We start from the raw sequence: 12,253 nt of genomic DNA, 5'->3' as shown, positions 1-12,253 counted from the left end.
CAGTGACTTAGCCCCCATCATAGGGTTAGAGGCAGAGAATCACAGTTGAGAGAGGGGAACCGGCCAGGCACAAACAGCAAGGGCGGTTCGTCGCTCTAGTGCCTTTCCGTTCCCCTTCACACCCCTGGGCCAGAATACACTCAATCATAGGACCTACTGAAGAGATGAGTCTTCAATAAAAAAGGTTGAGACCAAGTCTGCGTCTCTCACATGGATAGGCAGACCATTCCATGAAAATGGAGCTCTATAGGAGAAAGCCCTGCCTCCAGCTGTTTGCTTAGAAATTCTAGGGACAAGAAGAAGGCCTGCGTCTTGTGACCGTAGCGTACGTGTAGGTATGTACGGCAGGACCAAATTGGAGAGATAGGTAGGAGCAAGCCCATGTAATGCTTTGTAGGTTAGCAGTAAAACCTTGAAATCAGCCCTGGCCTTAACAGGAAGCCAGTGTAGAGAGGCTAGCACTGGAGTAATATGATACAATTTTGGGGTTCTAGTCAAGATTCTAGCAGCCGTGTTTAGCATTAACTGAAGTTTATTTAGTGCTTTTTCCTGGTAGCCGGAAAGTAGAGCATTGCTGTAGTCTAGTTTAGAAGTGACAAAAGCATGGATTAACTTTTCTTTAACTTTTCTGCCACATTTTTGGACAGAATGTTTCTGATTTTTGCAATGTTACGAAGATGTCCTTGAAATAGTCTTTATATGTTCGTCAAAAGAGAGATCAGGGTCCAGAGTAACCCCGAGGTCCTTCACAGTTTTATTTGAGACGACTGTACAACCAAGATGAAAGGGTTCTCGGTAGAACCATTCATAGACGGTTCTAGGAAGAACCTTTAGATTATAAAATTATTATTGGTACAACCCTTTATAGAGGGTTCTATGCAGAACAGTTCATAAAGGTTTCTATGTAGAACCATATACAGGGGGTTCTTTGAAGAAGTCTACATAGAGGTTTCTACCCAGCACCCCTGGTTCCCCTATGGGGACAAACCGAAAAATCCTGTATGGTTCTACTTAGCACATTTTTTTCTAAGTGTGTAGGATTGGCATTCTTGAAACATTATTTTGTTGGAATTAGATTTTATCTTGGAGAAATTAAGCTAATTGATTGCAACCAAATCAGTTCTCTATGTTTAATAAGTAGTATGAAACTGCGGCTTGAAGTATTGCTTCTCCATACTATGTAATGTATTCCCTGTGAATCTGCTGATGTTTTTTACCCTGTTCAGAGAAATTATTAATTGAAGTTGTGAAGCATTATTTACCATAAAGTAGTGTAAAAGTACCAGGTTTTGACCACTAGACGGCGCTGTTCCTGCTATACCGCCACGGTCTTTTATCCATTCTGCTGGACTCTTGTGTTTATTTAATCGATCACAACATTTCCATTCCAACTTTGGGTAAAAAAAACTACAGTATATACAGAAGCCTGAAGCCCAAGGCAACCCCCCCCCCCCCCTACACTTAGTATCTCGTTTGAATGATGTTTGAATTACTTAGTAACTCATTCGAACAACTTAGTATCTCATTTGAACGACTAAGTAGAACAAAAAAAGCCATTCATTCACTGATTCACTGATTCCATCCATTGATATGATTATTAATTGATAGTTCTTTGATACCCTGGTGCAGGGATGTATTCACACCCCTTCACATTTTGTTGTGTTACAGCCTGTATTTAAAATTGATTAAATTGAGATTTTGTGTCACTGGCCTACACACAATACATCATTATGTCAAAGTGGAATTATGTTTATTTTTTTGAAATTACATATAATAAAAAATGAAAATCTGAAATGTCTTCAGTCAATAAGTATTCAACCCATTTGTTATTTCAAGCCTAAATATGTTCAGGAGTAAAAATGTGCTTAACAAGTCACATATTAAGTTGCATTTGAAAAGACAGCTTGCAACCCATTTGTTATTTCAAGCCTAAATAAGTTCAGGAGTAAAAATGTGCCTAACAAGTCACATAATAAGTTGCATTTGAAAAGACAGCTTGCTTTTGATTACATTTTGTCCTGCGTTTAAGCTATACAAAACTGTTAAAATCCTGGATCTGTAGCAATTTTTGAGAAAAAGAACAAGAGCACTGTCAGCATTGAAAGAGTCTGAAGTCGTGAAATATGCCAGTATAGTTCGGAGGTAATTCTTAACTCTTTTAAACAACCTCCATGTGCAGTGTACATTATTTTTCATAAAGTTGTATAAAGATGGAAAGACTTATGTTTGTTCCAATTCAAAATCAAATCAAAGTATATTAGATGTGTACACAGTTAAGCACATGGGTTCCCAAACTTTGTTGGCCTACGACCCCATTTTGATATCTGAAAATTCTTGCGACCCCAACCATGTGAAAAAATTATGTAATTAACAGCCATTTACTTTTTTATTTGGGGATATGGCAGTCAATTGAAAAACATTCTAACAGTATTTCTGATTGTCTTCTCAACCATCACATACTTTTAATGTGGGGCTATGATAGTCAGTTGCAAATTATTCTGACATAATGTATCTTATCTCAACACCACTAATGACATGGGTGTGCTTGATGCCTGCCGCGTCGGAGCTTCTCAAAGTCGGGGCATGGTCGACAATGCGCACCTCATCTCTGCTGTCACATCCAACCTGGATCGATATTTGGTTTTAATGCAGACGAGAGCACTGAATCCAGCTTCACACAGATATGAACTGGCGAAAGGTACCATGGGTTTTATAGTGCTTTCAAGAACTCTGAAAAATACGAGGTCCAGTCATGATGTTAGTGATCTTCAGGTTGGAAAGTTGGAGCTTTAGAAAGAGGCCCGAGTTCCAGAGTTGGAATTCTGAGTTGGATGACCGCTCAAAACGATTTTTCCCAGTTGGAGCTAGTTTTATTTCAGATTTCCCAGTTGTCTTGAACTGGGAACTCCCAGTTCCCAGTTCCAGTTGTTTTGAACGCGGCATTAATGCTCACAGGGAGACGCCAAGCTATTCCCTTAGAGTCAGGAACCAAAACTCCTCCGTATTGACCTGTGAATGTCACATGATCAGTCACATGACAGCTCGATCAGCTGTTCGATTTCACTTACTGGCATGTCAACTGAGCCAGGATCACAGTCAAACAGATTGGGAAGTAGGTCCGAAAGTGCTCTTCCAAGCGTTGGAGGTGAGCAGTGGTCACCAACTGATGCTGTGTTCTGTTAGAAACATGCACAGCCGACGGACGGGGGCATGGTTCACTTTTGAAAGACTCTCTCTCCAATAACAATTCTTTCCTCTTAATCCACTGTGTCAGTCACTCAGCTGTAGAATGTTTTTGTATTTCCCCTGCATGCTTGCGTTCAGTTCGTTCAGTTTCCAAAATATGTCTGTTACATACTGTAGGCAAGGAGACACATTTTCTTTTCATTACACAGAAAGTCAACCGAGTCTGTTTTTTTTTTACATCCATTGTGAATAACAACAGTTCCTCTCTCAATGTGAAAAATCTTTCTAACACTCCCCCTCGATAGCCACCAAGCCTCGTTGTGAAATAGAACATTGTCATACTCTGATCCCATATCACCACATAGTTTTGTGAACAGGTGTGCACGCAGTGAATGTGATTTTGATGTAGTTTACAATCGAAGGTACCTGCTGTTACCTGCTGCAGTATACACTGCGTATACCCTTGCCCTCAGAACAGCCTCAGTTCGTCGGGGCATAGACTCTACAAGGTGTCGAAAGTGTTCCATAGGGATGCTTGCACATGTCGACTCTGTTGAGTGTGAAAAACCCAGCAATGTTGCAGTTCTTGACACAAATCTGTGCGCCTGGCACCTACTACCATACCCCGTTAAAAGGCACTTAAATATTTTGTCTTGCCCATTTACCCTCTGAATGGCACACATACACAATCCATGTCTCAATTGTCTCAAGGTTTAAAACCCCTTCTTTAACCTGTCTCCTCACCTTCATCCACACTGAGTTAAGAAGTGACATCAATAAGGGATCATAGCTTTCACCTGGATTCACCTGGTCAGTCATGGAAAGAGTTCTTAATGTTTTGTATACTCAGTGTATCTCCGAGTTCTGTGCTCTGCTCTTTTGCCACCAATTGCTCTCGTTGTATCGTACAATGCATCCATATGGCAGAGGGAGACACATTCATGACTAAAGTGCAGAGGCCTGCCCGCCATCCCGCCATAGATGGAGCCCCATCTGTGTAAAATTCCACCATTCGATCCCATGGAATCTGTTTTTCGTCAATATAGCCTCACAGCACACTGAACAGCCCTTGTGCCGTTTCATGCACGGGAATCGTGAGACATAACAATATGTCCTTGTAAATAGCATCCCCCAACATGTATAGCGAACAAAAGTAAATGCATGCGTATCTCGCCCCTCACAGTTTTTGAGTCATTCAATCAGAATTTTGTCTTGATTGCTAGCAATAGCGTAAATTATTAATTTAACAGTGTTATCTGACAAGGCATTGATGTGAGTTTTCTGTGCCTCTGCCTCCCCACACATTGTTTTCACCATATCAGTTGCAGCCGGTAATATCAAAGTCTGCAATAGTGTGTAGTTTCATAGCATAGCTGTGAGTTGAGTTCAACGCTCAAGTGCAGCCTTCTCTTATGATCTAAGGGTGCTCTCTGGTTGAATTTTATCTTTGAATTTTTCATCATTTTCATTTAGATTTTTAAGGTTAACGACATTACTATGATTTTGAGATACAAAACGCTATTATAATATACAGTACCAGTCAAAAGTTTGGACACACCTACTCATTCCAGGGTTTTTCTTTATTTTTAATATTTTTCTACATTGTAGAATATTAGTGAAGACATCAAAAGTATGAAATAACACACATGGAATCATGTATTAACCAAAAAAGTGTTAAACAAATCAAAATATATTTTATTTTTGAGATTCTTCAATGTAGCCAACCGTTGCCTTGATGACAGCGTTGCACACTCTTGGCATTCTCAATTTGCTTCATGAGGTAGTCACCTGGAATGCATTTCAAAAAACAGGTGTCCCTAATTTGTGGAATTTCTTTCCTTCTTAATGCGTTTGAGCCAATCAGTTGTGTTGTGACAAGGTAAGGGTGGTATACAGAAGATAGCTCTATTTGGTAAAAGACCAAGTCCATATATTGGCAAGAACTGCTCAAATAAGCAAGGAGAAACGACAGTCCATCATTACTTTAAGACATGAAGGTCAGTCAAATCTGAACATTTCAAGAACTTTGAAAGTTTCTTCAAGTGCATTTGCTAAAACCATCAAGCGCTATGATGACACTGGTTCTCATGAGGACCGCCACAGGGAAGGAAGACGCATAGTTGTCTCTTCTGCAGAGGATAAGTTCATTAGAGTTACCAGCCTCAGAAATTGCAGCCCAAATAAATGCTTCAAAGAGTTCAAGTAACAGACACATCTCAAAATCAACTGTTCAGAAGAGACTGCGTGAATCAGGCCTTTATGGTCGAATTGCTGCAAATAAACCACTACTAAAGGACACCAATAATATGAAGAACCTTGCTTGGGCCAAGAAACACAAGCAATGAACATTAGACCGGTGGAAATCTGTCCTTTGGTCTGATGAGTCCAAATTTGAGATTTTTGTTTCCAACCACTGTGTCTTTGTGAGACGCAGAGTAGGTGAACGGATTATCTCTGCATGTGTGGTTCCTCACGTGAAGCATGGAGGAGGAGGAGGAGTGATGGAGGAGGAGGTGCTTTGCTGGTGTCACTGTCTGTGATTTATTTAGAATTCAAGGCACACTTAACCAGCATGGCTACCACAGCATTCTGCAGCAATACACCATCCCATCTGGTTTGCCCTTAGTGGGACGATCATTTGTTTTTCAACATTACAATGACCCAACACACCTCCAGGCTGACCAAGAAGGAGAGTGATGGAGGCTGCATCAGATGACCTGGCCTCCACAATCACCCGACCTCAACCTAATTGAGATGGTTTGGAATGAGTTGGACCGCAGAGTGAAGGAAAAGCAGCCAACAAGTGCTCAGCATATGTGGGAACTCCTTCAAGACTGTTGGAAAAACATTCCAGGTGAAGCTGGTTGACAGAATCCCAAGAGTGTGCAACGCTGCCATCAAGACAAAGGGTAGCTACTTTGAAGATTCTAAAATATATTTTGATTTGTTTAACACTTTTTTGGTTACTACATGATTCCATGTGTGTTATTTCATAGTTCTGATGTCTTCACTATTATTCTACAATCTAGAAAATCATGGAAATAAAGAAAAACCCTTGAATGAGTACTGTAGGTGTGTCCAAACTTTTGACTGGTACTGTATATGTTTTTGGATATTTATTATTTTTCTTCAGGATTTTGGAAATTCTCCCGACACCCCATTTTCATATCAGGTGACTCCACATGGGGTCGCAAACCCTAGTTTGGGAACTGCTGGTTTAGCAGGTGGTATAGCGTGTGCAGCGAAATACTTATGTTACTAGCTCCTAACAATGCAGTACAATGTCAAACAATTAACATTTATGTTATTGGGGGGGATTAACAACTGGGATATTTTACACAATATCAACTAAGAATGATATGCACAGCTGTAGATATGTCAAGAATCCAGAATCAATTAGATTATTTTTCTCAGATCAAATTATATTTCAACAAAACATTGTTTCAGGAATGCTAATCGCATCTGTTACCAACTACAGAAACAATTTCACAACAATCTGAGATGGTGGGTGTCGACATCCTCTTGTGATTTTTGAGGTGGAACGGCCCTGTTGTGCAATGGGGCTGAATTTATGGATTAAACCTCGGTTTAAATTCTCCTCATTAGGAAATGAGACTGATAACGAGACTGATAACGAGATTTGAGTCTTGGAGGCGTGCTTTGAGTGTTTGAGTGTTGTGTGTTTGTGTTCGAACGTGGGAAGCGTTTGCACTTTCACTCTGCCATAACAGTACACAGTTACAGTCACTCACCCTTCTAGATAACCTTAAACAGTCTAACCAGGTCTTGTGTCTACAAGTAGCCTGGACAAGCTAGCAAGCTAGCCAACTTCTTTCGCCAATTAGCTTCAGCCGGCCAGTGTGCGACCGTGGTTGGACTTTGGATAGCCTATCTGTGCGGCTAGTTAGGGGCCATGAATAAATTACACAATGTAAATGGTACAATATTTTCATGTTACACACTGGTTAGTTTTCTAATTAAATGCTTTCAATATTTGTATATGAATTTCTACAATTTATAGTTGGTTTGATATTTTTAAGTCATTGAAATTTTTAACTATTGACATTTTCAAATATTGTCCCATGTACGTTGTGTAATTTACTGATAGTGCCTAACTAGCCCCATAGGGATATCCAATGTGAAACCATATTGACAATTACGATCGGGTAGCGTGCATCTGCGCTAATGATTACTTGGATGCTGCCAGCTGTGGGCAGGATTTAAATAAATCCAATCCAAGGAAAACTGTTACGGCACCCTTTTATTGTAAATTATTTTCCTAATTATCTCACAAATCTACGTTTTGGGTGAGTTTATGACCAAAATTATTCTATTTACACTTTGTAGTCAATTTTGACAATAGAATAAAAGTTTATGACTTATATCGATGCCACATAGACTGTTGCTTTTTTGGTTCAGTCGTCCTTTAAATGCAATGTGAATTCACTGTCACTGGTGATTTGAAATACAACAAAAATTGTATAGACAGTAAAAAACATGGTTGTGTTACAGAATGAAGACTTACAACCAAAGAAGGGGAAGTCTACGTTCTACAATCTGCAGTCTGCAGGTCCACCCCAGGGGGATAAGGTCTTCACCCAGGGGGCTGTAGGGAGCTGGAGATCCCCAGTGGAGACAGCCTATTCCAGCCAGGAGCCAGGGAGGGCCAGGTGGAGTGCCACGGGGCTGGCTGCCCAGCTTGAGCGCTACATGGCTGGAGCAGCACACACCCAGAGTCGCCCAGTACCAGGAGCAGTGGTGGGATCAGTGGTGGGACCCAAGGGGAAGCTCTACTCTTTCAGCTATGTACGCCCTGGTGGTCAGGTAGAACCTCAGACACGACTTGGTGGCAGTGGCTCCAAACCTCCAAGGCCCAACATAGACAGGCTTCTTTTCAAGGCTGCGTCCAACCATCAGGTGCCCAAGGAGCAGCTCAGTACGGTGGATGGTAAGGTCCTCTTTTTACCACAATGATTTGTGTTTGCGCTGTTCTGTGTGCTTCTGTGAACTTCAGATTAATTTGTAGAGGATCCACGCAAACATTTTCAAAGTTTTTCTAATGCTATTTTATTCATTTAGAGGCAACCGTGCTTCTGTGAACTTCAAAATCCGATGTGAATGTACAGTAGCCTACATAAACCAAACCTCACTCCGGATGTACTTTCACATACAGCTTGTGTAAGAAAGGTTTAGAGGAGTTACTTTCAGCTATTCAATGTTATTTACTGTAGTTAGTCTACACAAATGGCTATGGAAGCTGATCAATGTCATAGCTCTGCTGAAACGTACACTGCTTTCTTCCAAAGCTAAGCAAGGTATATTGAGGTAAGCGTCTGGGTGGTAGACTTCTCATCACTGAAGTGCATTACCCCTCATATACCATTAGGAGTCCCTGTTCAGGCAGGAATCATTGCGCTGTCTGAAGATTTAATTTCAATATAGCTCTTTATTTAGGTTGATGGCATGACATTGAAAAATTGCCATTGATTCAAACATGCCATTTTACTATCAACATTTAAACATTGTCAAATAAACTATGTCTAATCAAGTATAACATTCGACATAATTTACACCACCCAATATACCATATATTGAAAATAGGATGAAAAAGATTTATGTTCTTCCTTTCTACCCTCTCCCACAGAGCGGTTCATCCTGAACGTGGTCAACCAGCTGGGGAGGCAGAGAGTGAACATGGACGATCTGATGGGTAAAGACCTGAACCAGCTGGCAGACATAATCTCTGGTGCCCTGCAAGTGGTGGATGAGGAGGGGCCCGAGGACAGAGCCAAGCCCAGGCTCGTGGGACACATACGGGACAGGCAGATGAAGAGAGAGCCCCTGCATTCCATGGACCAGGATGAGGAGGACCAAGAGGACTTGTTGGAGCAAGATGCTATTAGTCAAGGTATGAATGAAATAATTAATTCATGAATACTTTCCTGTCCCATAAGGAAATTTGCTTGGCAACATTCCTGGGCTACATACTGTATAATAAATACATCACAAGTCATACAACATTTCACTTATATACAATATACACTCCCGTTCAAAAGTTTGAGGTCACTTAGAAAAGTCCTTGTTTTTCAAAGAAAAGCACATTTTTTGTCCATTAAAATAACATCAAATTGATCAGAAATACAGTGTAGACATTGTTAATGTTGTAAATGACTATTTTAGCTGGAAACGGCAGATTTTTTATGGAATATCTACAGTCGTGGCCAAAAGTTTTGAGAATGGCACAAATATTAATTTTCACAAAGTTTGCTGCTTCAGTAGCCTTAATTTCTCAGAACAAGAATAGACTGACGAGTTTCAGAAGAAAGTACTTTGTTTCTGGCCATTTTGAGCATGTAATCGAACCCACAAATGCTGATTCTCCAGATACTCAACTAGTCTAAAAAAGGCCAGTTTTATTGCTTCTTTAATTAGAACAACAGTTTTCAGCTGTGCTAACATACTTGCAAAAGGGTTTTATAATGATCAATTAGCCTTTTAAAATGATGTATGTGGATTAGCTAACACAACATGCCATTGGAACACAGGAGTGATGGTTGCTGATAATGGGCCTCTGAACGCCTATGTAGATATTCCATAAAAAATAATCTGTTTCCAGCTACAATAGTCATTTACAACATTAACAATGTCTACACTGTATTTCTGTTCAATTTGATGTTATTTTAATGGACAAACGCATTGCTTTTCTTTCAAAAACAAGGAAATGTCTAACTGAATCCAAAGTTTTGAATGGTATTGTATATCACAGGACATATTTCACATTGTCAGACTAATCTACTGTAGGCAACCCAGAACGAAAATCTCATGCCAGCTATTCAGTTAGGTTCACATCCCTTCACTTTTTCCACATTTTGTTGTGTTACAGCCTGAATTTAAAATGTATTGCATTTAGATATTTTGTCACTGGCCTACACATAATGTCAAAGTGGAATTAGGTTTTTAGACATTTTTACAAATGAATTCAAAATGAAAAGCTGAAATGTCTTGAGTCAATAAGTATTCAACCCCTTTGTTATGGAAAGCACCTATTGGTAGATGGGTTAATAAAAATCCCTTTGAGCATGATGAAGTTATTAATTACACTTTGGATGGTGTATCAATCCTAACTCAGTTGCCGGAGAGGACGGAAGCCGCTCAGGGATTTCACCATGAGGCCAATGGTGACTTTAAAACAGTTACAGAGTTTAATGCCTGTGACAGTTACTCCACAATACTAACCTAAATGACAGAGTGAAAAGAAGGAAGCCTGTACAGAATAAAAGTATTCTAAAACATGTGTCACGCCCTGGCCTTAGTTATCTTTGTTTTCTTTATTATTTTAGTTAGGTCAGGGTGTGACATGGGGGATGTTTGTGTGTTTTTGTCTCGTCTAGGGTGTTTGTATTGTCTAGGGGGTGTTTGTAGAGTTCATGGGGTTGTGTTCATTGTAGGTGTTTATGTAAGTCTATGGTTGCCTAGATTGGTTCTCAATTAGAGACAGCTGTCTATCGTTGTCTCTGATTGGGAGCCATATTTAGGCAGCCATAGTCATTAGGTAGGTTGTGGGTGATTGTCTATGTGTAAGTTGCCAGTGTATGCACTTTTTATTTGTATAGCTTCACGGTCGTCTGTTTGTTGTTTTGATTAGTTTGTATAGTGTTCGTTTCATTTTCGTCTTCATTAAAGAAGAATGTATTGTTATCACGCTGCGCCTTGGTCCTCCTCACTTAAATGTTACGACGAACGTGACAACATGCATCCTCTTTGCAATAAGGCACTAAAGTAAAACTGCATAAAATGTGGCAAAGAAATGTACTTTATGTCCTGAATACAAATCCAACTCAACACAGTACCACTGAGTAGCACTTTTCATATTTTCAAGCATCATGTTATGGGTATGCTTGTCATCAGCAAGGACTAGGGAGTTTTTGGGGATAAAAAGAAACGGAATAGAACTTAGCACAGGCAAAATCCTAGAGGAAAACCTAGTTCAGTCTTCTTTCCAACAGACACAGGGAGACAAATTCACCTTTCAGCAGGACAATAACCTAAAACACAAAGCCAAATCTACATTGGAGTTGCTTACCAAGACGACATTGAATGTTCCTGAGTGGCCTAGTTACAGTTTTGACTTAAATCGGCTTGAAAATGTATGGCAAGACTTGAAAATGGCTGTCTAGCAATGATCAACAACCAACTTGACAGAGCATGAAGAATTAAAATAATAATAATGTGTAAATATTGTACAATCCAGGTGTGCAAAGCTCTTAGAGACTTACCCAGAAAGACTCACAGCTGTATTCACTGCCAAAGTTTATTCTAACATTTATTGACTCAAGGGTGTGAATACTTATGTAAATTAGATATTTCTGTATCCATTTTTTTTTCACTTTGTCATTATGGGGAATTGTGTGTAGAAGGATGAAAAAAATCAATTTAATCAATTTTGAATTCAGGCTGTAACACAACAAAATATGGAATAAGTCGAGGCGTATGAATACTTTCTGAAGGCACTGTATGAGAAAAGAGACTAGAACGAGGAGCAGAAGCAGGTTGGTAGCTCCACTCCCCTCTCTCTGCAAGCTTCAGTCAAGTCTATGGGCCAAATGTCCCCTCCCCTTCCGCAATTCAAAGATGTGCACACCTGCTAAATCGCCATTTGTCCAAATGACCAGTGGTGAAAAAGCAACGCACCAGAACAATTGTTGCTCGTATATGTCGCATCACACAGTCTGTCGACAGACGTTACGATACAATTTATGTTAAGTAGTCTGTACGCAAGAGATTATAGTCAGACAGACACAAAGGTAGACCTGCATTTATCACCAGGGTGAAAGTTAAGCAAAACCTGTGTGGAAATGTTTTGGGTTGTTTGGTTATTAGCTGTAAAGCCTTTAGCCAATAGTACTTTTCTCTTGTCAATGTTTTACCCTCTCACATTCTGATTGTTTACAGGGAAACAAATGGTGGATGCAGACTCTGAGCCAAATGACAAGGTAGGCCTAATTTACATTATTCTCTTAAACAGATACACTGGTTTCAAAATAGCGACATAAATGTCCAAGCAAAC

General features: G+C 40.0%; 1 protein-coding gene across 1 annotated transcript in view; it reads left to right on the top strand.

Annotated features, from left to right (window-relative positions):
• Positions 1-7,683: 7,683 nt before the first annotated feature.
• Positions 7,684-12,253, top strand: part of ptprn2 (protein tyrosine phosphatase receptor type N2) — a 192,229-nt gene continuing 187,659 nt past the window's right edge. The window contains exons 1-3 of the mRNA XM_038997264.1: positions 7,684-8,134; positions 8,831-9,094; positions 12,139-12,179. Coding sequence (XP_038853192.1) covers positions 7,684-8,134; positions 8,831-9,094; positions 12,139-12,179 — 756 coding nt within the window. The remainder of the gene's footprint in view (positions 8,135-8,830; positions 9,095-12,138; positions 12,180-12,253) is intronic.

The sequence above is a fragment of the Salvelinus namaycush genome, chromosome 7 (genome assembly GCF_016432855.1).
Source record: "Salvelinus namaycush isolate Seneca chromosome 7, SaNama_1.0, whole genome shotgun sequence".
NCBI lineage: Eukaryota > Metazoa > Chordata > Actinopteri > Salmoniformes > Salmonidae > Salvelinus > Salvelinus namaycush.
This window is presented reverse-complemented; position numbering and strand designations above follow the sequence as displayed.